Source organism: Ambystoma mexicanum, chromosome 6q, assembly GCF_040938575.1.
Source record: "Ambystoma mexicanum isolate Mex_15411 chromosome 6q, UKY_AmexF1_1, whole genome shotgun sequence".
In the NCBI taxonomy this organism is placed as follows: domain Eukaryota; kingdom Metazoa; phylum Chordata; class Amphibia; order Caudata; family Ambystomatidae; genus Ambystoma; species Ambystoma mexicanum.
In genome coordinates this window covers 1,474,771,171-1,474,797,739 of record NC_090937.1, presented here as the reverse complement: position 1 = coordinate 1,474,797,739, position 26,569 = coordinate 1,474,771,171, and the positions used below count along the sequence as shown (strand labels likewise).

Below are 26,569 nucleotides of genomic sequence, written 5' to 3'. Positions count from 1 at the left end.
ACGAAGTGGGTGGCTGGAGTGTGGATGGCACCTGGCACTTCCTCTTCACCCTGCTTCTCAATCCCCCAAAATACATGAATCTCCATGAAAGGTTGACCTGCTACAGAACAGCCTGACTAACCAGGGTCACTGATGAGTAGGAGGAATGGATATACACAATGAATGGCAAGATCACTGCCATGTACTCTTCAAAACAATCTAGACAGCGAAGTTGGTGCCCCATGCCACGGTTGTGCTAGGTGCCCAATGCAGCAAAACACAATACCAGGATTGTGTGTTTTAGTTGATATGAGCGTGTACGTCAGTAGTCTAACCCAATAAGAATAAACATTATTTTCATTTATTGTAAGATCATTTTGTGCTAAAACCAGTCGGCGTTTGACCCTGATCAATGTAAAACTCCAGACACAGAAGGTCAGGTTTTTATCTTTGTTATATTCTTGTATACCACAGGGGTTCGAGAAAGGCCTGTGGGAACTACAGGGAGGAAACTAGTGTGCATAGGAGATGCATCTAAAGGTAATATTGCAATGGTGTAGAAGAAGCACAGAACGAGTTGTATCAGTAAACCCTAATCTTAAAAGGGACTTCTGTCCAGAGTCCATGTTTCCCTAATCTAAAGAGAACTGTAGTGCATGGCTGTATCACCCTTGGTGTGCTCGCAAAACACAGTAACAGATGTGTTTTGACTGCCCCCACTGCAATTATTTCTAATGCGTGGTGTGAAATAGTCCTCTTGCACTGATGCATTTCAAACTCCTCTTGGATTACAACAGCTCTTTGTGTCTGAGAATGGCAGATGTTCATAGCCTTTTCTTCCCATGTCATGGGTCGACTTTTGTGCTTCTGTTGTTCACTCCCCAGTAGGGTTATCCCTCTGTCTTTCTCCCCTTCAACATATCCATGGCTTTGGCCAGGATTTAGACTTGAGACTCCAACAGGCTGTGGTCAAGGTACTTATCTTGCAGGACCCAAGACTGACCAATTACCTTTAGCATTTACCGCTTCTTCTCTCTTCTAGTCTCCACTCTCTACTTCTACCTCATCCTGATGTTTCTCTCTCTTCCTCCGTTGCCTTACCCTTTTACGACCCTGCTCTTTTTTCCCTGCTCCTTCCTCACCTCATTCCTCAATATCCCGATGTTCTTCTTGTCTTATTTCACTTTCTTCGCCAACATCATTGTAATGGTTCTCTCCTCCCCCTTTCTGCTCTTTCTCCAACCACTTCCCGATGTTTCTCTAACTCTCATTTCCCTTCTTATCTTCCAACCAGTTAATTGCTCTTTTCTCCTTGTCCTCCTTGTTTACGCTCACATCCCGAAGCGCCCTTCTGGTATTCTGCTCCTGTTCACTCTATTTGACCAACCTCCTACTGATGGTTCTCTCCTCTTCCTGTCCCTTTCCTTCTACCCTCCTCTTTCTTCTGTGCCTTATACTCCAACCCATCCCTTGCTCCTCGCTCCACTGTCCTCGTCTTTCTTACTCTCCATCTTGCTACCTTGGAATGCCATATGCACTCGCTCCATGCCAATCCCAAAGACTTCTGGGATTGGTCAATGTAGGCTACCCATATTCCTTTCTCATAGTTTCATGTTGAAATAAATGAGCCGATGCCAGATAAGCACAGTGGGTGTTTATTAGACCCTGCATAGACCGATGCAGTGCCATTCCATGACACAACCAACGGACGAAGAACTTCCAGCCAAGCGTTCCACTAAGAGCAATTAAGTTAGAACACAACATATCTTCCTCCCTTAAAAACACAAAGCTTCAGAGAAAACAAAAAGAAGAACAGTGACGACAAACATGGAACAAGGAAGAATAAGGAACTAGAAGAAAACTGTAAAAAACATCAAAACACAATGCAGCATTGCCCTAATCACACAGGGTTTCCCCTTGGCCCTTTTCCACAGGTTCAGGGAGATCATCATAGACACTGCACCCCTCCGCACCCAGGTTATGCAACAACACTTCTTTCTTCCTTGCAGGCACAAATTTGCCCCTCTACCCCATCGCCACCAAATATGTATCAAACATCCTTTTTCATCTGTCACAGCAAAAAGGGGTAGCCCAGGCTTTGTCAGGAACTGGCTGTCGTCATTATCACAGAGATGGTGCCACACAAGTATTAAATGGCAGTTCCTTACTACTAGTTCGCTCCCTGGTCCAGTCACCATTCTTGCTCACATCCAACTCCCTTCCTGTTCTTGTTTTCGAACTGCCTCTTGACTTAAGGCAAAGCTCGTTCAGCAATGCCGCTCTGCATTAACTTGTCTCAGTGTTGCTATGGATTCAGGTGCCCGTTGCTAAGGGCGTAGGTGCACTAACGCACAGAGGCCCCTTCCTCTAGTGTGGCATGAGACACTGCTGCCTCTGCATGTCCCGCTCTGCCTAACCGGGATGTCCACGAGAACTTGCTCGGCCTCACTGACCTGTCCACAGGGACTTGGATGCCCTACACCGGTGCTCTCTGTACTGCATGGCCTCCTGCCATTAGTTTCCCGCTGTATCCTGGCCACACCAAACACTGATGCCCGAGGTGGACACCGCACCTGTCGCACAGGGGAAGGCTCTACCGGCTCTTGCCATTCGGCTCTCACCAGCACATCTCCATTGTTGAAATAAATGAGCTGATGTCAGGTAAGCACATTGGGTGTTTATTGGAGCCTGAGGAGACCTCCGCAACGCCCTTCTATGTCACAACCAATGGTTGGAGAACCTCCGGCCCCAGCGTTCCACTAAGAATAAGTAAGTTATGTGAGGCACCTGATGGCATCCTGACTTCTACTCCACCTTGATCCTCCTCTCAGGTGGCCAGGTTAGGCCATCGCTTTTGGATCCCGACCCTGGGCGTGGATAGGCGAGAGAGGATCACCTGGGTGCATGGACACTGGGGAGTGGGGAGAGGGTGTCTTTGAGTGAGACATAGTATCCCCCTTTCCCTTGTCAGGATGAACCCTCCCCTCCCCCTGCTTTTGTAGGTTATTGTCAGTTTTTACCTCTTTCTTACACACAAAATGTCCCACAACCATTTCACTTTAAGACTGGGACGAGGAGGAGATAACTGGAAGTTAAGCACGCTTCCATTCATTCATATTTGGTGCTGAGACAAGGAAGAGGACTGTGGATGAGTACCACTGCAATAGGCAGGCATGACCAGCTAATAGGCTTAATTATGGTCAGGCAACTAAAGTAAATGACCTGCAACCATTTAACAGGCCACAGGTGCATAAAAATGGAGACCGCCAGGCAAACAGAGAGAGAAACCCACCTGGGAAGACAGACACGTCTGGCAGACATGCAGGCTGGAGAGGTGCTGGCGGGAAGGACGACATGACAAGCAAAAGGGTAAAAGAGATGCTCGGGCGCGAGTGGGCTGTGAAAGGGACGAGACACCTGCAGTTTCCCTGCCGTGTGCCCACAGCCGAAGCTGTGGGACACAGCGATCTCCCAATCGCCATAGGCCACTGCAGCAAGGTTCGAGGACTGCTAGCGCTGCTGCTGGCCTCCAGAGAAGCACAAGCGGAGCAAATGGAAGCCGAAGAGGAAAAACAGGAGTGGCCGCAGACCGGTGACTGTAAAGAAGGGAACACTCATACCACAGTGCTCCAGGGGCTGGAAGCAGGCATCTGAAAATGCTGAATCAACTGAAAACTATGAACATTGGTTTTGGAGAGCAAATTAAGGGTTTGTGAATGCTGGACAAGCTGTAAAGTGTTATTGGTACTTTTAAGAGTGAATACCGAACAGAAGTAAAGATATAATGAGCATATGAAAATACTGCATAAGTGGAAAACAAGTAATATGAATCAAGTGAAAAGCAAGTGATGAGCATGTCTGAAGAATGTGAAAGTAAGGTGGTGGAAAAGGATGAACACCACGGAATGAATTCTGTGAAACACACACTGTGGCAAAGCCAAGAAACTGCTAAAGAGAATCAGAATTGAGTGTCGACTAATGACACAGGTTCACAGAGATACAACCTGTTGGCAAGAAAGCCTGAAGAATACAAAAGCATAACAAAGTGCCAAGGGTTATAGGTTGGGGGACCTGTAATGGGTAGACCATGTGGACTGACCACTGCGCCTAGACCGAGTGACCCTTGCTTGGAAAGAGCCAAGGAATGCTAAGACAAAGAGGCTGTATTAAATAACAAGTTGTTAAAGTGAATGAGAAAGAAAGCAATCTGTGTAGCTATTGAAAAGCCTGGATACTTACAAAGTTGAACTGGAGCTGGTTTGAAAGCCAGGAGATTTGAGCTAATAGTAGTTTTGAAGCTGGATGAGCTGTCCTCTTGGGGAAGGGAAATCTGAGACTTTGTGAACAGTGTTAAACTCTTGGGGAAGGGAACCCCAAGGCCTTTCAGAACTGTTGGAACTGTTTTATGTGCAAGTTTGTATGCATCAGTCCGAATGTGTGCCAGGTTTCTCTACTTGATTACATTTGAATAAAGTAATTAACTTAGCATCACAGATGCCACTATGAGACACAAGTCCAAATGTGTACAGTCTCAGATCAGAGCCCACATCGTTATGGCTACCTGACTGCCTCACTTAGGGGAGATGCTATATTAGAACGTTATGCAACCAAAGTCCCCCTACCTTGGTGCGGTGGAGCACCCCTTCCAACAGGAACAATATGGTGTACCCCACATAACACTACATGTTCCAAAATATGCTCTGCATCTATACAGAATAAGACTGACATTATTCTCCCAAATCCCACTGAATATCCTGACCTGCTGAAATGATGGACACACACACACACATTTCCTTACTCCCCCCCACCAACAGCTTTTCAACTTACTCAACTATCCTCGAAATTTTCCTTATGTGCCTTCCAAATGTCCATGATAATTTCCTAACAACTCACTGACGTGCATTTTTCATAATGCTCTCTCTACATTTCCTAGGAACAAATATATTGTCTAAATCTCACCAATATTCACTGCAAATCTCCCTAAGGTTTCTTGCAAACCTTCTCAGTGTTGTGTGTGTGGGGGGTTTACACTCACAGCCCTATTGCTATGTGCCAGATTCGATTCTGGAGTGAAAGCTCTTGCTATAGTGTTGCAGACAGGATGTGTGAGGATTTCGTAATAACAATAGTTTAGCATTTATAAAGGACTACGAAACCTCGGGCATTTGAGCGCTGCTTCTTATTACCCACGGTGTGTGGTACTCATTTATTGACCTCAGAACGGTGACAGGCTGAGTTTGGCCCTGCCAGGATTCGAACCTGCGTCAGGAGGCTCTGCACAGTTGTCAAAGCAAGCGCTCTACTCGCTGTGCAATTTGACGGGCTCACGTGTACTGATTGCAAGTGCATGATGGTACTGAGTGTGGGCAACTGTGAGACATCTGCAAAGTGGAAGAAACTAAAGTGAGACAAAATACTCCTGGTAAAGTACCCACCATAACATTACCTGCCCTTATATTTTTTATTTACTATGAGATGTTCGGCATATCTGCCAGATGTCCCCTCCATGAGGTTGAAAGTACAGATTCAGAGCCCGCGCCTTCCAGACGACTGCAAGGCATTGTGGTAAAAGTATTTTTTGTTTCATGGTTTCCATCATCGATGTATCGGGAGATTTAAAAGGCTTCCGGTAGAGATGTGCTGTGCATTGCAGAGAATGTAGTGTTGAAAATTTAAGATTCTGGCCCCAAGTGCTCTAGTACACCAGCACATGGATTTAGTGCTGACAATTGAAGATCCCATTTTCAGGTGCAGCACTGTGAGTTTCTGTGATGCCAGCATCCATGTCATGTGTGAGGGGTAGCCCGGGTCACGGGTTGGGGAAGAGGAGTCATTGAGGAACACAAGAGAATAAAGATGTGTATGAATCCCGTATGGGTTAGGTGTGCTGAGTGAAGGTTCACTCCAGGGAACATCAAAATGGCAACGAGCGGTCTGACCGACGTGTGCTGGACCTGCGTCGGAGGATCCAGGACAAGTGAGCTGGGTCGGGAAGTGGCGCTCAGCAAGGGAACCGGAGCGGACTGTTGCGGGAGAGGTTTTACTGGCGGAGGAGCAGGCATGACGTCCGGCACCTGGGAAAGAAGTCTGGCAGGCAGAGCAGCCCATTTCTGTACAGACAAGGTACGTGCTGGGGGAGGAAACCCAGACCGTCCAGCAGGTGGTATAAACTGAACACAATGAGTGCGAGGCCTGTAGCGCCTACGCAGCTCGTATTTCAGCCTTAGTAATCACATGTGCATGTGATTGAGTGACAGTGCGCAGATTGCGCAGCGTAAATGACAAAATAAAGAGTTCTAAACTATTGAGGACATTGCCACAAAGAGAATGGTTACAAAGCAGCGTTGGGGTGCTACAGCTGGAGGAGAGCACGGGACAAAGCCCAAACCAGCACGTCTTCCTCGTTCTTCTTTTTTCTCATCTGCCATCTCTTTGGTCACCCTTGAAAAAGGCAGCCACCAAGTACAGTCATAGCCCACACTCGGGCAAAAGAAAATACAGACCCTGCCACATATTTTCCCACTGAACCAACATGTCAGAGAAGGAGGAGCTGACTGTGCCTGTCACACCACCAGCAACCCTGCCCTAAGATTGCAGGACAACTTAATTGCACAGCTACCTACTCATTTTGTCTTATCGGAAACTAGCAGCCTGGGCCCCAGATGGTGAAGATGGTTGAGGGATTTTGAGGTCTACCTCAAAGCCAACGGACTCCTGGTGGAAGAAAAGAAACACAGCCTCCTTACTTTGTCCATAGGCCCCAATGTACATGATATTGTGGACGAACTGCCGACTGGACCCGCAGACACCTATGACAGTCTCAAAACAGCTCTCACCAACTACTTTACACCTCACACAAATGAGGATTATGAATGACATGTGTTCCACACAACAAAGCAACAGAAGGGAGAAACAATCGACTCATATGTAATGCGTCTAACATTGCGACTTCAACAACTACTCAAATGATGAGGCACTACGTTCCCGTTTCATTGAGGGTTGAGAATGTGCTGATTTTAGGAAAAGACTACTACAAAAACCTAGATCCCTGGACGAGTTCCTACACCTAGCAAGAACACACGCGGCTCTCGCCCTGCAAGCAGAAGGTTTGAGTGAAATTAAAATCTTGCATGGGAAGACAGAAAATGTCCACAAACTTGAAACAATGCAACCAGTTAAAGGCAATGACTAACCTTTCTGCTATATATGTGGATATGAGTTTCCTCACAAAGGCACCTGCCCAGCCATTGCACAACAATGCTTAGCATGTGGAGGAGACAACCACTTTAAAGCAGTGTGTCGAATGTACCACAGCCAAGTTCGAGGTGAAGGAAATGGCGGGAGGCCGACAAAAGCCAGGGAAAGACAGATACAGAGTCCAATAGGGTTAGCGAGCCAACCATATGAGCCACCTCAACGAAGGCAGAGGGACAGAAGAGAAGAAGTAAAGCCACAGGAGAGAGCATTAGCAGATTGGTGATCAAACAAGACAACAGGGTCCCGATCAAGGGGGAGACCGAAAAGATACGTTCACTACCTGGTTGAACAGTCAGACAGACAGACAGTAGATTCAGTGAGTCCTGGAAGGGATTTTGTCAGAGGGCTATTACACAATTTGGTGGTATTTTAGTACCATGGTAAAAATAGTGGTAAAATAGTGGTAACATGGTGGCACAGCGTGTTTATGGTGATGCCCTATATGATGTGAGAAAACTCCCCTCTGAACCTTGTATTCTATTTAGGGTTAACTGTAAGGGCGAGATACCAGACTTTACACTTGCAGAGATACGACAGCACTGTCATTCCAGTCATTTATCTACAAAACTGGACTACCGTCTTTGACGGATTATTCATAACGCACTCATTATTATGAGCAATGATTCACAAGCCACACATGCATCATACGTTTTCTAGCTTGCTAGCTGTTTCCCAAACTTTACCTCCAACTTTAACACATGTGGCAAAATGTTTTACCGCGTTCGATACACTGGGATGCTTCCCTGTGATTTCCCTTCATTGTCAATGAATTCAAATAGGCACAGAAAACGCAACCCCACTGATTTAGTTTTAAAAATGCTTTTCTTTTTATATGTGCTATTGTTCAAAAACAGGTTATGCGGCACACACCTTAATAGAAATTAACACTTCTACATCAGATACATAACCAGTCTGTGTTTATAATAAAAGATTCACTTTTAATTTCTGAACCAGACCATGAACCCCAAGACAGTAGACAGAATGTACCATCTAAAAATAAAGACAAAAGCAAATAGCACAGCAGCATGCCAACTTTTTCTTTTTTGATTACACTTCAGTGTTTCTCAGTTACAAATGCAAAAGTTATAAAAATTCTGTTAAAAAATAACAGCCTAATCCTGACTGACTGACGGAAAAGATAAACACTGTTCTTCACAGTCTCCTCAATTTCACAGATACTTACATTCAACTGTGAAACTTCTGTGCTACTATCAGGAAAACCCCTTCTCTGAAGCGGATTATCTGCAAGCGGGATTGTCACAAATTCCACACAGCTTTCACCACCCACGAATGTCAGCTCACAACTCCAGCTTCATATAGAGGCCTGGACTGCCCAGCTCTGCTCTCTGTCTGCCACTCTTCCATTCTTCTGTGGATGGAAAGATGAAGACTGACTGACCCACCTCTTCTGCCTCCTACATTTTTAGATTAGCTGTGTCACTCAAACTACATCCTGCCCTTTCTCCTGATGTCTCATGTCACCCCAGCTGATTTTTCTAGAAACATGGCATTTGTTCTCTCCGAAAATCACTTCCCAAGTATGTTTGTATCAATTGCTTCCTGGAGTGCACAATAGTGCCTTATGAATGAAAGCACAGCCAATCATTCTGCCTGCAAGTTTAAACTTCCACTGAACAAAAACAGAATCTGTCATCTGGAGCATGTTGACTGCTTAGTTAAACTGCAAATTACTAATTATTGTGGAGTGTTATTTGATGGGAAAGTGTTAGTTGATTAATTTAGGTTAACATATGTATTCAGTGCAAACTGGACAGATGGCCCATTCACCATAAAAGGGATAATTTTAAACACTCTTAAAGTGCATTTCCATTTGCTGTCTTTCATACATAGGCCCTCATTACAAGTCAGGCGGTGGACCATGGTGCTATTAGCACTAACACTATTAGCTACACTGACCTGCTATTAGCAGCATGGTCCATGCCGGATTCCACCATGGTGGATGGCGGAATTACCGCCCCATTCCAAGGTGAGTGGGGCGGTAATTCCCCATTCACCATTTGCCCTTCCCCATTCCCATTTTTGCCCCATAGGGCATAATGGGGATGGGGAAGGCGCTAATTACGGCACCGTAAATTACGGTGCCGTAATTAGCACCAAGGTCGCTTAGCACCTTGGACTTTAACGCCTGCAAAAAGCAGGCATTAAAGTGTGAATCAGGCATTAAGGGTTAACGGCGCCGACGGCGCCGTTAAACCCTTAACGCATGTCTTGTAATGAGGGCCATAGTGTTACTACATCTCCATTATCTTTCCATACACATCTCTAGTATCCCCCTACAGTCTTCAGAAGAAGAGAAATGCCGCGGGAAGGACCATGGAAAAGAGGTTACCTCTATGCATTGGGAAACCCAACGGCGAAAGAACAAAGTCCAATACTGCTTCTGCAAGTAAATGACATGTCGGCTTAATTTCTAGTAGATTCAGGAGCTACAGTAAATGCCATAAGTGAAGAGGTGTACAACAATCTCCCAAAGGCTACCAGCCTACGACTGGCGGAGGAAAACATTTATCCATATGGCTCGAGAAGTCCTTTACCATGCAAAGGTTATTTCATGGGACAGTGCAGATATAAAATACAGCCACAATGGATACCCATGCATGTACTGGAAGCTGTAACGGACATTGGGTGCATCCTAAGCTTTAAAGTCGCCATAGACATGGGCCTCATACATGTGCTGTACAGACTCATGGCACACAATACTTGTATCCCTCAGCCAAGATATAGCACCTGTTCCCAACACTGTTCAAAGGTCTGGGAAAGCTAAAAGACCACCAAATCAACCTGAACATAGACCCACAAGTCACGCCAGTAGCCCAACACTATTGTGGCATCCCAGTGAACATCCAACGACAAGTTGAGGAAGAACTACACAAACCTTTAGAAGCAGACATCATAGAGCCTGCAGTAGGCCCAACTCTGTGGGTGTCACCAATAGTTCTAGTGCCCAAGAAGGACTCGCAGGACATTAGAATATGTGTAGACATGCACCGACCACATGAAGCCATATTGAGAGAGCGTCATCAAACTCCAAGGATCACCGACATGGTCCACCTGCTAAATGGCACCACAGTATTTTCAAAATTGGACCTAAACAAAGGATATCATCAACTGGAACTGAACAAGGAGTCAAGATACATAACCGCATTTGTCACCCATCTAGCACTTTACAGGTACAAACGCCTAAGCTTTGGAGTCTCATCTGCCGCTGAAACTTTTCAGGTGGAAATACACAATGTCGTAAAACATATCCCCAGCTGTTTAAATTACAATGATGATATTCTAGTATTCGGGCATTATCAAGAACAACATAATAACATCCTCACGAGAGTGTGCATGGCACTTGAGGAAGCACATCTCACACTATATAGGGAAAAATGTGAGTTCAGGAAACATACCCTTTGGTTTTTTGGACACATTTTTGGCGCAGGGCATGACACAGCAAGCAGCGGTTGAGTGGTCGGAGGCATGTCAACAGGCATTTGAGACAATTTGTCACTGCAATGCGGATGCCAAAAACATGGCCTACTTCAACACATCCAGGGAAACAGAGCTGATTGTGGATGTCAGCCCCGTAGGGTTGGGTGCTATCTTGACGCAAATTGACACCAAGGACAGAGGGACATGACACATTGTATCATACGCCAGCAGAAGCTTGTCAAGGACTGAGCAAGCATATTCACAGGCAGAAAAAGAGGGCTGGCCGTAGTATTGCCTGTGAACATTTTCATCCATTCTTATATGGGAAACCTTTCACAGTGGTCACCGATCACCATGCACTACTCTTCATTTCTGGGTAACCTCAAGCAAAAATGCCCCCCAGAAATGCACGATGGGCTTTGAGACTACAGGACTACAATTTCTGCATCATCCATCGCCCTGGGAAGGAGGATAATCATGCTGACTACATATCCGTGTATGACCGTGCAAAAGCCCAATGCCAATGCTCTCTGTTGCTGATCAATGTATACATTACATTGTACATGCAGCCACCCGAAAGGAGTAACTCTGGTGCAAATAGCACAGGAAATGGAGAAGGACCCGGCCAAGCAAATCATTTGCAGGTGCATTAAATCAGGACGATGGAAACAGGCCAAACAGGTGGCTGAGCACACCACCTCAGACATTCAACAAGATCTGAATAGTTTGGTATGCAGTGAGAGAGGAACTGGCCCGATCAGAGGAAGGGCTACTGCTCTAGGGAACGAAAATACTAATTCCCCAGACACGGCAAATGGTTTTGGAGCGTGCACATGAGAGATACGATCAAATTGTATCCACCAAGAGGATACTACGGCAGAAAGTATGGTTTCTGCAGTTGGACATGCAGGTGCAATGCTTCTCTGGCAATGACCCACGTGCGCAGTCATCAGCCCGCTCACGCGATCCGAGCCATTGCGCATGACAGAGCTTCCAGAGAAAGCATGGGCCGAGATAGTGGTTTATTTTATTTGGGCCCCTGGAAGTGGGGAATACATATTTGTAGCGATGGGTGAATATTCTCGGCTTCCGGATCCACAACTCGTACCCTCCATGGCTGTTTGCCATGCTGGACAGGATATTTGCCGGATATGGGATACCAAGAGTCCTTAAGTCCAATAATGGACCCCCTTTCACTGGGCAAGACTTCAACTTTCAACTAATACATGGGTTTCACCCACAGACGAATCACACCGCTGGGGCCGCAGGCCGAACGCTTTATAAGCAGCATTAAAAGCTCTGTACAAATTGCACATTTGATGGGAGAGCCTGTTGAGAAGATTTTATATCACCTGTTGTGTGACTAGTGCAAACCACCTCACAGCACCACTGGAAAGGCACCGTCTGAAGTGATGTTTGGGTGGAACATAGGCACTTGCATCCCCCATGTCGGGACCAAGGGAGAAGAATACGTGGAAGACTGGGAGATGAAGGAGAAGGATATGAGTGCCAAGGAAGGCATGAAGGAACAAGCAGATGTGCCCAGGAAAGCTCGTAAGAATGACCTAGAGGGGGGGGGGATGTCGTGATAGTGTGGCAGCCTTTGCGTCACAAGCACACCACCACTTTCAACAAAGAACCATTGATCACACATGTAAAAGGGTCCCCAATCACTGCTGAGGGAGAAATTCGTCACATTTCAAGAAGAGGCCGGGGATCACACAGCGAGAACATCAGAAGAATATGCTGGTCCCCAGGATTGGGATGCTCTGTATGAAGGTGATGGTGAGGACTCCAGTGAAGAGCAGGTCAGTTCACCCATGCAGGAGAGTAATGGACATCAACAGTTCAATCTAGTGGAGAGGCCCCATCAAGCGAGGAATAGACACCCAGAGATTGATTGAAGAAATTAACTGAGTAATAACTTGTTTTTAAGAGGGGGGTTTGTGACGTTCTGTAATGTTGGCACCCATGTCACATGTGAGGGGTAGTCCGGGTCATGGGTTGAGGAGGAGGAGTCAGGGACTGGATCGATGAACACGAGAGAATAAAGACGTGTATGAATCGTCTCCAAGTGTGCGCTCTTCATTCGTAGTGTTTGTGAAGTGGAGTTGTGTGGGTAAGGTGTGCCGAGTGAAGGTTCACTCCAGGGAACACCAAAAGCACCATGACTCAGACACTGCATTGGTGCGTTTTGAGTGATTCAGAATATATAGTATGTTTTCAGTTCATGTATGAGGACAGTCCAATGCATTGTGGGAACTACATTGTTTTTTTTTTTAAATCTTGATCATGTTAAATAGCATCCCATTGATCAAGACTTCCTGGGTAAAATTACCTTGTCTTTTCAGTCCTGAACTTACCAAATGATTCACCTTTTGCTGGATCCCACAATTCACTCTGGGTCACATAGGAGACATATCCGTGTAAGACTTCATGTCACATAATGCACCTGGCTCAGTAAGGAGGCTGGTATCCTGCAGACAAAAAGTGACCACTGCAGCCCTCCCACCAATACTCGTCAGTCCATCAAACCATGCTCTCCTTGTTTGAGATGCATGCCACTATTTAATGTATTTTTAAAATGTTCTAATATTTTATTTTTGGCAGACCTCAGCCACATCTAAAAATGGCCTTTGCGTAGCCTTTCAATCTCACTTCAGCCTGCTCCTTTTTTATTTTTCAAAGGCCTGAGTGTTTAAGAAATGCTAACGGATTTTTTTTTATTTCAGTCGACTCCTTTCCAACCACAGCAATCCTGACAACGAGTACACCAGTGTGTGGGTGCAAAGAACACGAAGAAACCACCAAGGGTTCAGCGAAGAAGAAAGACACTAGAGCAGGTACAGCATACTGTCTGAAACATCCCTCTTGTACTCAACGAGATGAATGTACTAGTTAACAAACTGTATTGACTCCTTTTTGATTATTTGAGGTTTAGGGCAAATGTAAGTACAGTTTTAATATAATGCGGAACAATTGAAAATAAACTTAGAAATGGGAATTCCATATTGGGGTCTCGGACCTGATGATAAGCAGGAAACTGGGTCTGAGCAGCCATTATGATTCAGTAGTAGAATAAATAAATGCAATACTTTGGAAGGACTACAATTGTAAGGCATCCGGTCAGAAATTCAAACCCAAAATAGTTCCAAAAGAATTCAGTGTGCAAATAATGCTTCTATGTGAAAGTAGAAATTAGAATCTCAAAAAGTTGAATTGCTGTCTACTACACCATAAGTATGTTAAAATAGAAATTTAAAATTGATTAGTTTAAGAAATAAAAACGAAACTGTCATCTCATTGCTTTTTCAAAGACATAGAGATTCACCGAAACCCTACTTAATTAACATGCTTAGCTCTGCCCCTTCTGAACAGAATAGTTTTGGCTCATAGAGGTGGCATTAGCCACTTGTATTAGAAAACAACTGTCAGTGTAGACATTTTATGTGGGCTTGGCATGTGTACAGGGATATGTATTTGCCAGCACCATGACAAGTAGCATACTCTCTGTGGTTCTCATTCTTGTCACATTGAGGTGAATTAAAATAGTAATGGGGTAATTGCAATGACAGAGCAATGTCTGGTGTAATGCAACCTCTTAAAGAAGTAGGCATTGATCCACTTGATGTAAGCAGCAGAGCATCCCCAACTTCACATTCCTGAATTAAAGTGCTTACCTGTCTCATTGTCTTTTCTTTTGTGTAGAAAATGTAAAGACTATTGTTAACATGTTACAATTTTTGTATAGACAGCATGCCGCTCTGGAAAAATGTGTCGGAAACAACAATGACCTGCACCGGCATACTCTGAGTCTGCTGGTAGGGGCAGTGTACTACCGGCAGGCCTGACCTGTTGGTAGTTCAGGCCCCTACCAGCAAATAAATCACTGAAGCACCGTTGACAACGAGGTTGGTCCTGGGTGTTCCCATTCCATTGGAGTCCTATGGGACTCCACAGGGATGTGAACTTACCGCTCAGCCGCCGCCCATAATATCCTGGATTTACCAGGATATCGGGCGGTGGAAACAGTAAGCCGAGGTTTCCATTAGGCCGCCAGTACTTCCAGCGGCCTACCAGCAACCTTATAAGGAGGGCCAAGGTAAAGTGTGTAGTATGTGACAAAGTGATCTCACCTGGACCTATGAAGCAAGCTATTATCCAGGAATCTATGTCCCCAGGCCACGTCATAACACCAATTCTGGGAAACCAATCAGGCAGGCAGTATACCTCCCAGAATTCCCCTCAGTGTCTGATGGACAACCTGAAACAGATCTGGGAGAGTCCTATATGGATTTGGGGGGAGGAGGACTATGAGAAACCGAAGTGTGGTCCGAAGGGCCAGGATGAAAGCTGGATAACATGATCCAGAGTATCGGGTTACCTGGACCCAACTTGAAAATCACACTGAGAAGGACTACATTTCCCATAATCTGGCTATTTTATAGAGGGAAAATCTGGAGGAGAGTAGGAAAACATACTTATGGATGCAACGGTGGGAAGATCATAGAGAGGACCAGAGCACAGAAATGCTTTTCACTGGCAAAAAAAAGACAATCATGGCAAACTCACACCCCACTCCCTTTTAATACTCAGAGAGGCGGAAGGAAGAACATCCCTCACCATCATCAACCAGACACCTAGAAAGAACAGCACCCATTCCCCATGGTGAGACCTTAAAATAGGAGGGTGTATGTCTCTATCAAAGCTGCAAGCAGGATGGAGAATGAGTCCTCTGCAGCCATTGCTGTCATTACAATCAATGGGAGAAACACAAGCAATACACCGCATTTAGGAGAAACAGCTTTACACCATCCCCACCCCTCAGAAGGAATGCTCAGCAACTACACTGACCTGCAGTGTACACGGGGCAGTCAAAATGAATTCCAGAGTGGGAGCCTCAAGCCACAGATGCGTAGAAACAGCAGCAGATGCAGCCCATCCACTGGGAGCACCATTCTGGAAAGAGATTCAAGACTGCATCCAAAGAGTTGGGCCTACAAACCATTGGAGTAATGAAGAATGCTCAGACAGGCCATCTGAGTTCTCCAGCCTCTCATAAAGGAGCTCCTTAGTACTAGACCTTTATGAAGGCTGGCTCAGAAGAGAGCAGTGGAAGGGAGATCAGGAGTGCTGCGCTGGCGAGTTATATTGATGGGAGTTTGATGGTTGTGAGGAAGGGTCTAGGATTGGAGCAGACAGGGGCAGGAAGTGATTGAGCGGCCCATGTAGGAAGGCCTGGGAAAAGTGGCTGAAGGGGGAAAAGGAAATAGTTAAAGAAGAGGACAATTCTAAGGAGCTGGTTGTGGCGAACATCCGGTTGAATGAGGAGGCTGAGAAGAGAATTAAAGAGGAGGTGATGAGGGTTATTAAGGAAGAGTTTGGGAAGGACATCAGCAGCGAGGAGGAGGGGAGGGGAGAAGCACAGAGGTGTTTAGAGAGGTGATGGAATATTTTGAGGAGGAAGGGGAGATACTAGTGAGGCAGTTGGTGGAAAGACTGTTAAACAAGTGTAGAGCAGGAACAGCCTTGGTGAGAATGGAGAAAGCAGAGTTAAGGAGCTGAGCAGAGGAGGAGAGGGGCAGACAAGCTGGCTGCCTGTAGAGAGCAAGTAACGTTGGGAAGGAGGTACAAGAAAGTGGTTAGGGGCGGACGAGGCTCAGAAAGAAGAGAAGGTAACACAAGTTGGAGAGGACAGAATAGGAAGTACAGGGGAAGTCCCTTTATGCATGAGACTGTTTTGCATGGACTGGGTGCAAGGCCTCTGAGGCAGGGAGGGGGCACGAGTAGCCAACATAATCCTAGATAGAAAATGAGACATCCTTGCTCTCTAGTGTTCACACTATCCCAGGAAGGCCTCTGAGACCCAGGAAGGGGGTCTCTCTGGAGATGTGGAAGAGTGGCAGAGGATGATCTGAGACCAAAACACAAGGAGACAAGAGTAAAGTGCAGTGAGTGGATGCTTAAGACATAGTGGCACACTCCAGTGGGGAACCCAGAGTGGAAGACATAAAGGACTGAGATGCAAGGTGAAGACATCCTGTTTTTTTTAATGTAATGTTTTTTTTTATTTTAAGTTAATTTTCCCTTGGTTGACCCTTCCTGTAACTATTCCAAATGAACCCTTAGTTCTGTTTTCCATGCATTTAGGCTTCTGGAACATATTGTTTTGTGCCATGTGATGGCATTATGGGATTTGAAGAGTCAGATATATTGTATTGCGCAAGCCTACCAATATCCGAGTGATGACATAAGCTCAAACTGTAGAGTCTTTCAAGCCAACACTAGAAGCAACCAAGCATGTTCCAGTCAGTCCCCTTGGATCATGCCTAGTCTTTCTTTTGCACCAACTTTTGGGGTACCAGGAAAGGGGAAATGGCCTACTTCAGACGCGCCTGCATATGGGGAATCTATCCGGACACTGAAGAGTCCTATTGTAACTGCTTTCTCCTATGTTTGGACATCCAACCAAGATTAAATGTGTTTTCCCCCACTAAACCCTCAGACAACATGGTGGACCTAATATATAATTTAAGATAAAGGAAGGAGATGTCTTTATGTAATTCTCCTTTTACTTTCGCAGAAGATCAGATTTCTAGCTGAACTGAGACATGCCTATGGAGCCCATGGGTAATATGAATGTCGTCTATACCAATGGGGATACCGCATACTCAGTCCTGGCAATACTGGGTAACTCCAGTAGTCAAACAAAAAGTACCAGTCCTTGGCTATTTTTGGTTTCGCTGATGTGAATGTCCTCCGGAAAACTTAGTATGCATAACCCCAGAAGTGTTGGTTCACAAGCAGTAAACCATGTATTATTGGGGATGTGGTTTTCCTTTAGCTGCAGATAGTTGTCATGGCTACATGCTGCCAACGCTACAGCAAAATGTGCACTGTCCAGCTTACTGCACCATTTATGCCGAGGTCATTCACGTGTAAGTTAGCTGTGCACATAAGCGCAGGAAAGGCAATGCATTTGGTGAGGTTTGTGTGAGCCTTTATTCCCCTGTTCGATTTCTCTACCGTTCTCTTCATAAATCCGTAATCTGCTTAATTCCACTCAGGTGCTGGCTCAGTACACGGCTTTCTTCAGCAAAATCTCTTGTTTTCTCCCTAGGAGTGGCCTGCAGCACCGTGATCTATGCCCCACTGGCTACTGGTCTGGTTATGTTAGTCATTTCGCTGGTTGTAATGATCAACCATCTGCACCGTAAGTTATTTTGGTGGTTTATCTGTGTGCACATGCCTGTCTGTCTGATTCCATGTGTGATTTAAATGGCATTGGTGTTCAGAACTCAATCCTTAGCCCATGTCGAAGCACTCACACGTTTTGGACTGAAAAGAATTGAGGTTTGGAAGATAGTGTGGGATTAAGCAGAGAAAATGTATTAAGAATGTGTATGTGTCATGCAATTACTACACATCATGACGATTCCTTCATCAATATCTGTTCACATCCATCCTTACTCTGCAACATCCCTTGCTTCCTGCCCAGGACCTTCTATTCCTCCTACTTTTCTTCCTAGCCCCTCCCCCCATCACCCACTCTCTCTTTCCTTGCCTCCTTTGCTCTCCCTCACCTTCGCACCCTATCTCTTCCTGTGTCCTTCAACAGTAGTTGTCATCACCACTATGGCGTGGGGTCTTTTTTGTTTATGATGGGCTTCTTTGTTAATATTATAAGTAGCGGCCAAAACGATAATGGGCAGGTTCAGACATACCTCAAGCATAAGCATGCACGGATCTAAGCGCTAGTTGATGAAACAAATGGTATCCTCCATTTCCAAAACTGGAACAGACGCATATCCTCCTCTCGGGAGGATAGCTCAGTGGCAACGTGCTCGCCTTAGAAGCAAGACGACACGGAGCAACACAGGTTCGAACCCCGGGTCCACGCTTAGAAACCTCTGGGTATTAAGCGCATTCTATATAACCTAACCTATCATATCACATCATAATAGTGGGCTGCATGGCTTTACTCGAATAAACACGGAAGAAGCACACTTATAATGCTAATCTGGTGATAATATGGCACTTCATGTGTCTCTGCTTCTAAGCTTTGTAATAATCAAAGAAAGTACCCACACGTGGAACTCAATTTATCAACCTTCAAAGGATGGTGGGTTGAATCGGCCTGATCAGGGTTCCAAATTCGTGTTATTCAGCATCAGCGGGTGGTGCGGTGGTGCAGTCCACCTGGTAACCTCGTTTCAGCTCCAACCTCAACATCTATGTTGATGTTTCAAAGAGACTGTACAGATTTAGGTGCTTTAATTACTTCTGAGTGAATTCTGGTTAAATGATTGGAATGTCATTGCTTGGGCCTTTGTGGATAGCTCTACTAACTTAACCTCTTACGCTGATAAAAACCTGGGTCAGTTGAAAAATGCACACAAAATGTGTTACTATGAAGGAATATAATGTAATAAATTGATAAAATGATCTTTGAATCTCTGTGCTTTGTGCCAAAAGAATCGATTAATCGCAGACTTTGTAACTATCCTCTAGATTTCGGCATATTAAAACCTCCCGGTCATTGAGGCTCATTATGAGTTTGTGTCAAAATGGTGGTGTTACCGTTACTGACGGTGTGACCGGCAGAATTAACACTGTATTACGGGTCCTCGGGCGCAAACCCCCCGACCCCCAGCTTGAAACGTTAAAACTGGCTGACGGTATTATCAGCGTCAACAGCCATCGGCCGGTAATACTGGCAAAATAATGCTGGTAATATTGTTTCTGACACCATACCATCAGTATTGGTGTCACCGCCAGAACGGGAAGCTCAGCAGTGGGCATCTTTAAAAACCCAATCTACCCCGAATCACCCATTTCCTGCTGGCATCCAGTCCCCAATGTTGTGGAAACATAATGGCACAGGAAAAAAGGGCCTGTCTGCCAGATCTTCGGCTCCAGAAGCCGAAATGTACGCAGACAGAGCTAATTGCATTGGCAGATGCAGCGGTGGAACATGCTGATGCCCTATTTGGCAGCAGCCACAGAAAAACCTTTGCCCAGAGAAATACAGCCAAATGGGCTGACCTTAGGGCAAGGGTGATGGCAGTGGGAACTGTACCCCAAAGCCCCAGGCACAGTTGGAAACGCTGGGACGACCTAGAGACAAGGGCAGGGGCGTTGCTAGGGGGGGTTTAGGGGGCTATAGCCCCTGATCTTTTGGTTGTAGCCCCGGATAGAATCTCAGGAGCTACAGCCAAAAGACTAGCTAGCCCCCAGTCCCAACAGTTCCGACATCAGCATAGCCCCGGGTCTTTTCCAGACCTAGAAACTCCCCTGTACAAGGGTCATAGCCAGACACAGGAGGGAGAGCGCTGGCACAGGAGGAGGCACAGTGCAACCCCTCCACCTCAAATCCTGGGAGGAGACGGCCAGCTCCATCCTCCACATGGAGGGCATCAAGGGAATAGGGAGCACAGAGAATTCAGCAGGGACCCAGGGTGATGGTTGTAACCTATGGCAATGATCTGGGCAACCCTACAGACTATCGTTCTTTGCCTGCCAAGCCATTACCAAAGGGGAAAGACCATGTGCAAATCAGGCTTGGTCCCACCCCAAAAGTGGCAGTCAGCCCGAACTGCTTGGTCACATCCTTCTGCATGAAACCACAAGCAACGCCAAACATGTTTCAGCCTTTTTGGGCCTCATCAATGAGGAGTAGCTTGGGTAAGTGCATCTGACATCATGTACATGTAAAAGCATGCACCTCCAGCAGAGATACACAAAATGGGCACAGGCATGGTTAAAAACTTGGCAGTCACAACAAATGGCCAGTGAGCATACACCTGTGCCAGGGGAGGCTGGTAAACGTAGCAATGCACATGGACTGTAGTCGAAACGTGCATGTCAACACATGGACATATGAGAAGCACCCATGTGTGCCAAGATAATCCATGTCAGAAAGTGAAGCCCCACCGCACCCACAACAACAAGCTACTTAGGCAGGCGACCAGGCAATGTGCACATGCATGCACTGTGTACACCCTCATCAGGCACTACCACCACCTAGAAGTAGCAGCACTAATTGGAATGATAACACCAAAGCCAACCACAGGATATGTTCATCTCTGGGACACACAAAATGCCACATGAATCTAATGCAAGCTCACAGACATGTCTGCTAGATGACTAACAGCATGTTATTGTATTCCCAACAGGAACACAAACCACTGATGGTGACGAGGGCTGGTCCCTCCACTGCAGGCACAACATCTGCCTCCACCCCAGCACAGGGCAGACCCCTTGTCAGCAGGAGCAGACAGCAGGGCAGGGCTGCCAGGCCACCACCACCTCCACCTACCACTGTCGTGGACAAACCAGGAAGACCTGGGGATGACACAATCCCAAAGCCGTGGCTCAGTGGTCCCTCCACCGGCCAGGCAGGTGACACAGTTGTCGCTAAATTTGCCACTGCTATGCCACAGCCAACACATGTCACGGGACACTGTGCTGCTGTCCCTCCTGTGTCTGGAAGATGCTGGGGTTCCCGCATGCCCTCCTCACCATCACGGGCAGTGCAGCCACTGACCCATCGTAGCAGGGCCCTTGGGGACACCACAGATGAGGGTGAGGTGGAGCACGGGATGAGAGGTGCATCTCTATGCTTCAGCCCTGTTCCTCCACACAGCCCACCACCTCTGCCGGTGCCCAATGTATTGGACATGAGTGCAAGCCTACGTGCGATTGAGGAGGGGCAGGCTTTCATTGAGGATCTGGTGGGCCTGCAGCTTCAGGAGATGTGGGCCATGCATGAGTGCATGCAGGGTTGCAGCCGCAGGATGGGCTGGTCATTCGGCCATGCCACCGCTGCCATGACTGCTCGGGACAGAGGGTGCGGGAGCACATAGAGGCAAACTCTGCCTCCACTGAAACCCTGCACCAATGCATTCAGCTTACCTTGTAGTTCATGCGGGGCCAGGGGTCCGAGGCCTCCACCTCTGTGACACCTCTTTACCTGGTACCCCAAGGCACAGCTCACAGCACCTCCTCACTGGCAAGAATCCAGTGAAGAGTCCCATGCCCAAGATCACAGAAATTGACAGTTGTACACTGCCGGGGTGTTTAGGAGGGTTTGTTTATGGCGATGATGTTATGAGGGTGGGTTTTTGGGGAGTGCGTTATGAGGGTGGGCTTTTGGGGAGGTGGATGCTGTTCTGGTGAAGCTCGTTCCACGTTTCACGTTGCATCATGATAATAATGTTCACTTCAGGCACTGACAGGACATTCCTTATGTGTTTCATGTGAGGGTAAATTATTCACAAAGGTGCGCGCGGGGAGGGAAATGGGATGGCTTTGTAAAGAAGGAATTCAATCAGTTCCTGCCGATCCTGCTCCCTATATCGTCCTGGATATGGTTCAGCAGATCTGGCTGTCAGTGAGGGTCCTTAGGGAGGCCCTTACCCGTGGTATGGGCGCACGCCTGGCGTGGTGTCTCCTCCTCGTCATCATCCTCCTCCTCCCCTCTGCCTCATGTTCCCTGTGGTGATCCTCCAGCCCCTTCAACTCTATATTGGCTTGGAGCAGCTGCATGTGAATGCTGACAGAGACCAGTGGCACCATAGTGGTGTAGGGAAGTGTGTTTGGGGAAGGTGTGGCCCTTTTTTCTCTTCCTGTGTAAATTGGATGCACTTGGGTGAACCTGTGGTCTCAATTCCATCACTTGTATGGGTTTATTACATGCTTTCAGGTGTAGGTATCGTTGACTTGCTTTTGCCAGTATTACCGCAGATAACAGCAGTTTTACCACCATTACCCAACTCATAATCGGCCGGTAATACCGTTGTGCCATTAATAATTTAGCTAGTTGTTCTGCTGCCAGATATTCCCTTGCCGGTATTACTGGCACTGGTATTTCCAGCTACGGTATTGCTGCCAACTTATACAGGGTAATTCATAGAATTTCGCAGAAAAGTGTCGCAAGCGGCTGGCGCAGAGTGTCCGCGTGCGATTGTCTGTGCCAGGCACGTGCGCTAAAACCGATTTCCGTGCACAGCGTATTCATGGATTTTAGGCTCCCAAACCAGCTGTGGCGCAGAGTATCGCAGCGACCCTGCAGCAGCGCCAGTAACGCCCCCAAGAACGCCCTCGCGTAAGGAAAAGCCATCAAAATCGCTAAATCATCGCAAAGGGCTGCGCTAACCCTGGACCAGTTTACAGGGCTGCCAAACAAGGAACGCAAAGCGGGTAACGTTCATATCAGGGGTAGGGGCAGGAGTATGTGTATTACAGGGGTACGCGGGCAGTTTTACACGCGATTGCCCAGGGTACGTGTATTACGGGGGTACGCGTGAAGTCTCACACACGATTAGCCAGGGCACGTATATTACAGGGGTACGCGGGAATTATCAAACGCGATTTGGCTGGGTACGTGTTTTACAGGGGTACACGGGAAGTTCTACACGCGATTTGTCTGGGTACGTGTATAACAGGGGTGCGCGGGAATTATCACACGCGATTTGGCCAGGTACGTGTATTACAGGGGTGCACGGGAATTATCACACGCGATTTGGCTGGGTACGTGTATTACGGGGTGCGTGGGAAGTTACACACGCGATTAGGCTGGGTGGGTCCTCACAGGTGTTCCCTGTACACCCTCCACGGCCCCTGCAGGCAGCCGACAAAACAGGGGACTACCCTGCACACCTGCTCATGTCCCCTTGCACCCCCACCCCCCAGCAACCAGGGGCAGCCTCCACCAGGCCCCCACCCATGTCTACCACCACCCCCACCCCCCAGCAGTGCAGGGGCAGCCTCCACCAGGCCCCCACTCATGTCCAACCCATGTCTCCCACCACCCCCACCCCCCAGCCACCAGGGGCAGCCTCCACCAGGCCCCCACCCATGTCTCCCACCACCCCCACCCCCCAGCAGTGCAGGGGCAGCCTCCACCAGGCCCCCACCCATGTCCAACCCATGTCTCCCACCACCCCCACCCCCCAGCACTGTGGGGCACCTGCCAGCAGGCCCCCACCCATGTCACCCATGACACCCACCACCCCCACCCCCCAGCACTGTGGGGCACCTGCCAGCAGGCCCCCACCCATGTCTCCCACCCCTCCCACACCCAGCAGTGCAGGGGCAGCCTCCACCAGGCCCCCACCCATGTCCAACCCATGTCTCCCACCACCCCCACCCCCCAGCCACCAGGGGCAGCCTCCACCAGGCCCCCACCCATGTCACCCACCACCCCCACCCCCCAGCATCCAGGGGCAGCCTCCACCAGGCCCCCACTCATGTCCCCTTGCACCCCCACCCCCCAGCCACCAGGGGCAGCCTCCACCAGGCCCCCACCCATGTCACCCACCACCCCCACCCCCCAGGATCCAGGGGCAGCCTCCACCAGACCCCCACCCATGTCTAACCCATGTCTCCCACCACCCCCACCCCCCAGCCACCAGGGGCAGCCTCCACCAGGCCCCCACCCATGTCTCCCACCACCCCCACCCCCCAGCAGTGCAGGGGCAGCCTCCACCAGGCCCCCACCCATGTCTCCCACCACCCCCACCCCCCAGCCACCAGGGGCAGCCTCCACCAGGCCCCCACCCATGTCTCCCACCCCTCCCCACCCCCAGCAGTGCAGGGGCAGCCTCCACCAGGCCCCCACTCATGTCCCCTTGCACCCCCACCCCCCAGCAACCAGGGGCAGCCCCCACCAGGCCCCCACCCATGTCTCCCACCACCCCCACCCCCCAGCAGTGCAGGGGCAGCCTCCACCAGGCCCCCACCCATGTCCAACCCATGTCTCCCACCACCCCCACCCCCCAGCCACCAGGGGCAGCCTCCACCAGGCCCCCACCCATGTCTCCCACCACCCCCACCCCCCAGCACTGTGGGGCACCTGCCAGCAGGGCCCCACCCATGTCACCCACCACCCCCACCCCCCAGCACTGTGGGGCACCTGCCAGCAGGCCCCCACCCATGTCTCCCACCCCTCCCACACCCAGCAGTGCAGGGGCAGCCTCCACCAGGCCCCCACCCATGTCCAACCCATCTCTCCCACCACCCCCACCCCCCAGCCACCAGGGGCAGCCTCCACCAGGCCCCCACCCATGTCACCCACCACCCCCACCCCCCAGCATCCAGGGGCAGCCTCCACCAGGCCCCCACTCATGTCCCCTTGCACCCCCACACCACAGCACTGTGGGGCAGCCGCCACCTGGCCCCCACCCATGTCTCCCACCGCCCCCACCCCCCAGCAACCAGGGGCAGCCACCAACAGGCCCCCACCCATGTCTCCCACCCCCCCCCACCCCCAGCAGTGCAGGGGCACCCTCCACCAGGCCCCCACTCATGTCCCCTTGCACCCCCACCCCCCAGCAACCAGGGGCAGCCTCCACCAGGCCCCCACCCATGTCTCCCACCACCCCCACCCCCCAGCAGTGCAGGGTCAGCCTCCACCAGGCCCCCACCCATGTCCAACCCATGTCTCCCACCACCCCCACCCCCCAGCCACCAGGGGCAGCCTCCACCAGGCCCCCACCCATGTCTCCCACCACCCCCACCCCCAGCACTGTGGGGCACCTGCCAGCAGGCCCCCACCCATGTCACCCACCACCCCCACCCCCCAGCACTGTGGGGCACCTGCCAGCAGGCCCCCACCCATGTCTCCCACCCCTCCCACACCCAGCAGTGCAGGGGCAGCCTCCACCAGGCCCCCACCCATGTCCAACCCATGTCTCCCACCACCCCCACCCCCCAGCCACCAGGGGCAGCCTCCACCAGGCCCCCACCCATGTCACCCACCACCCCCACCCCCCAGCATCCAGGGGCAGCCTCCACCAGGCCCCCACTCATGTCCCCTTGCACCCCCACCCCCCAGCACTGTGGGGCAGCCTCCACCAGGCCCCCACCCATGTCTCCCACCGCCCCCACCCCCCAGCAACCAGGGGCAGCCACCAACAGGTCCCCACCCATGTCTCCCACCCCCCTACCCCCAGCAGTGCAGGGGCACCCTCCACCAGGCCCCCACTCATGTCCCCTTGCACCCCCACCCCCCAGCAACCAGGGGCAGCCTCCACCAGGCCCCCACCCATGTCTCCCCCCACCCCACCCCCCAGCAGTGCAGGGGCAGCCTCCACCACGACACCAGCTTCCCTGGCACTGAAGCTGGTGCCCCTCTGCCTCCTTGGCCGGGGGTTGGCACTGGTGCCACCTGTTGTAGTGGCCGACATGGCAACCCCAGAGGCAGGAGTGGGTGGGCAACTGGGTCCTGGGGCAGGGCTGTGGGGCGACGGAAAAGCAGTCGGGAGCCTTTGGTTCCAGCAGGGGTGGTCACAGCAACAGCACCCCTGGCTGATGTGCAGGCAGCAAATGGCAGGGCACGTGGCCAGCAGGCAGTCAGGCAGCAGCAGATGGCAGGTGGGAGCGTGCTCAGGGCTCTGGGGGGCAGTAATTTGGCCCCCTGGGCAGGAGCGTGGTCTTCCGTGTGTGAATGCGTGGCCAGCTTGATACGAGTGATTTGGCACGCGAAAATCAAACACGTCTGCGTGTAAATCGACGTGCACGCGTATGAAAGTGTTGCGAGACACGTCCGAGTGTCAAAGCGTGTAATAGTTGAAAATGGACCTACACGCAGAAGTGACAAAGCGTGTGATTGGTGAAAAAGGACCTACACGCAGAAGTGACAAAGCGTGTGATTGGTGGCAATGGGCCTAGCACGTACACGCCGCGTAAGTGACGCTGTACGTGTGGGCCTGTATATAAGGTACATGTAGAACACCATTTCCTTTTACGTGCTTTTCGTGGAGAGCGAGTGGGTGAATTCTGTACTTCTTGTCGTTTCACACGCGATTTACTTCACAGCGTTTCCAGTTCGTACTCCCTGTTACCTCTGACAGCTTTTTCTCTTTTTTCTCTTGTACTGGTTTACCTGGGCCTG

At 49.4% G+C, this 26,569-nt stretch overlaps 1 protein-coding gene across 1 annotated transcript in view; it reads left to right on the top strand.

Moving 5' to 3' along the window:
• The window catches only part of CD8B (CD8 subunit beta), a 216,317-nt gene that overhangs the window by 121,007 nt on the left and 68,741 nt on the right, over nucleotides 1-26,569 (top strand). The window contains exons 3-4 of the mRNA XM_069630338.1: nucleotides 13,407-13,517; nucleotides 17,795-17,887. Coding sequence (XP_069486439.1) covers nucleotides 13,407-13,517; nucleotides 17,795-17,887 — 204 coding nt within the window. The remainder of the gene's footprint in view (nucleotides 1-13,406; nucleotides 13,518-17,794; nucleotides 17,888-26,569) is intronic.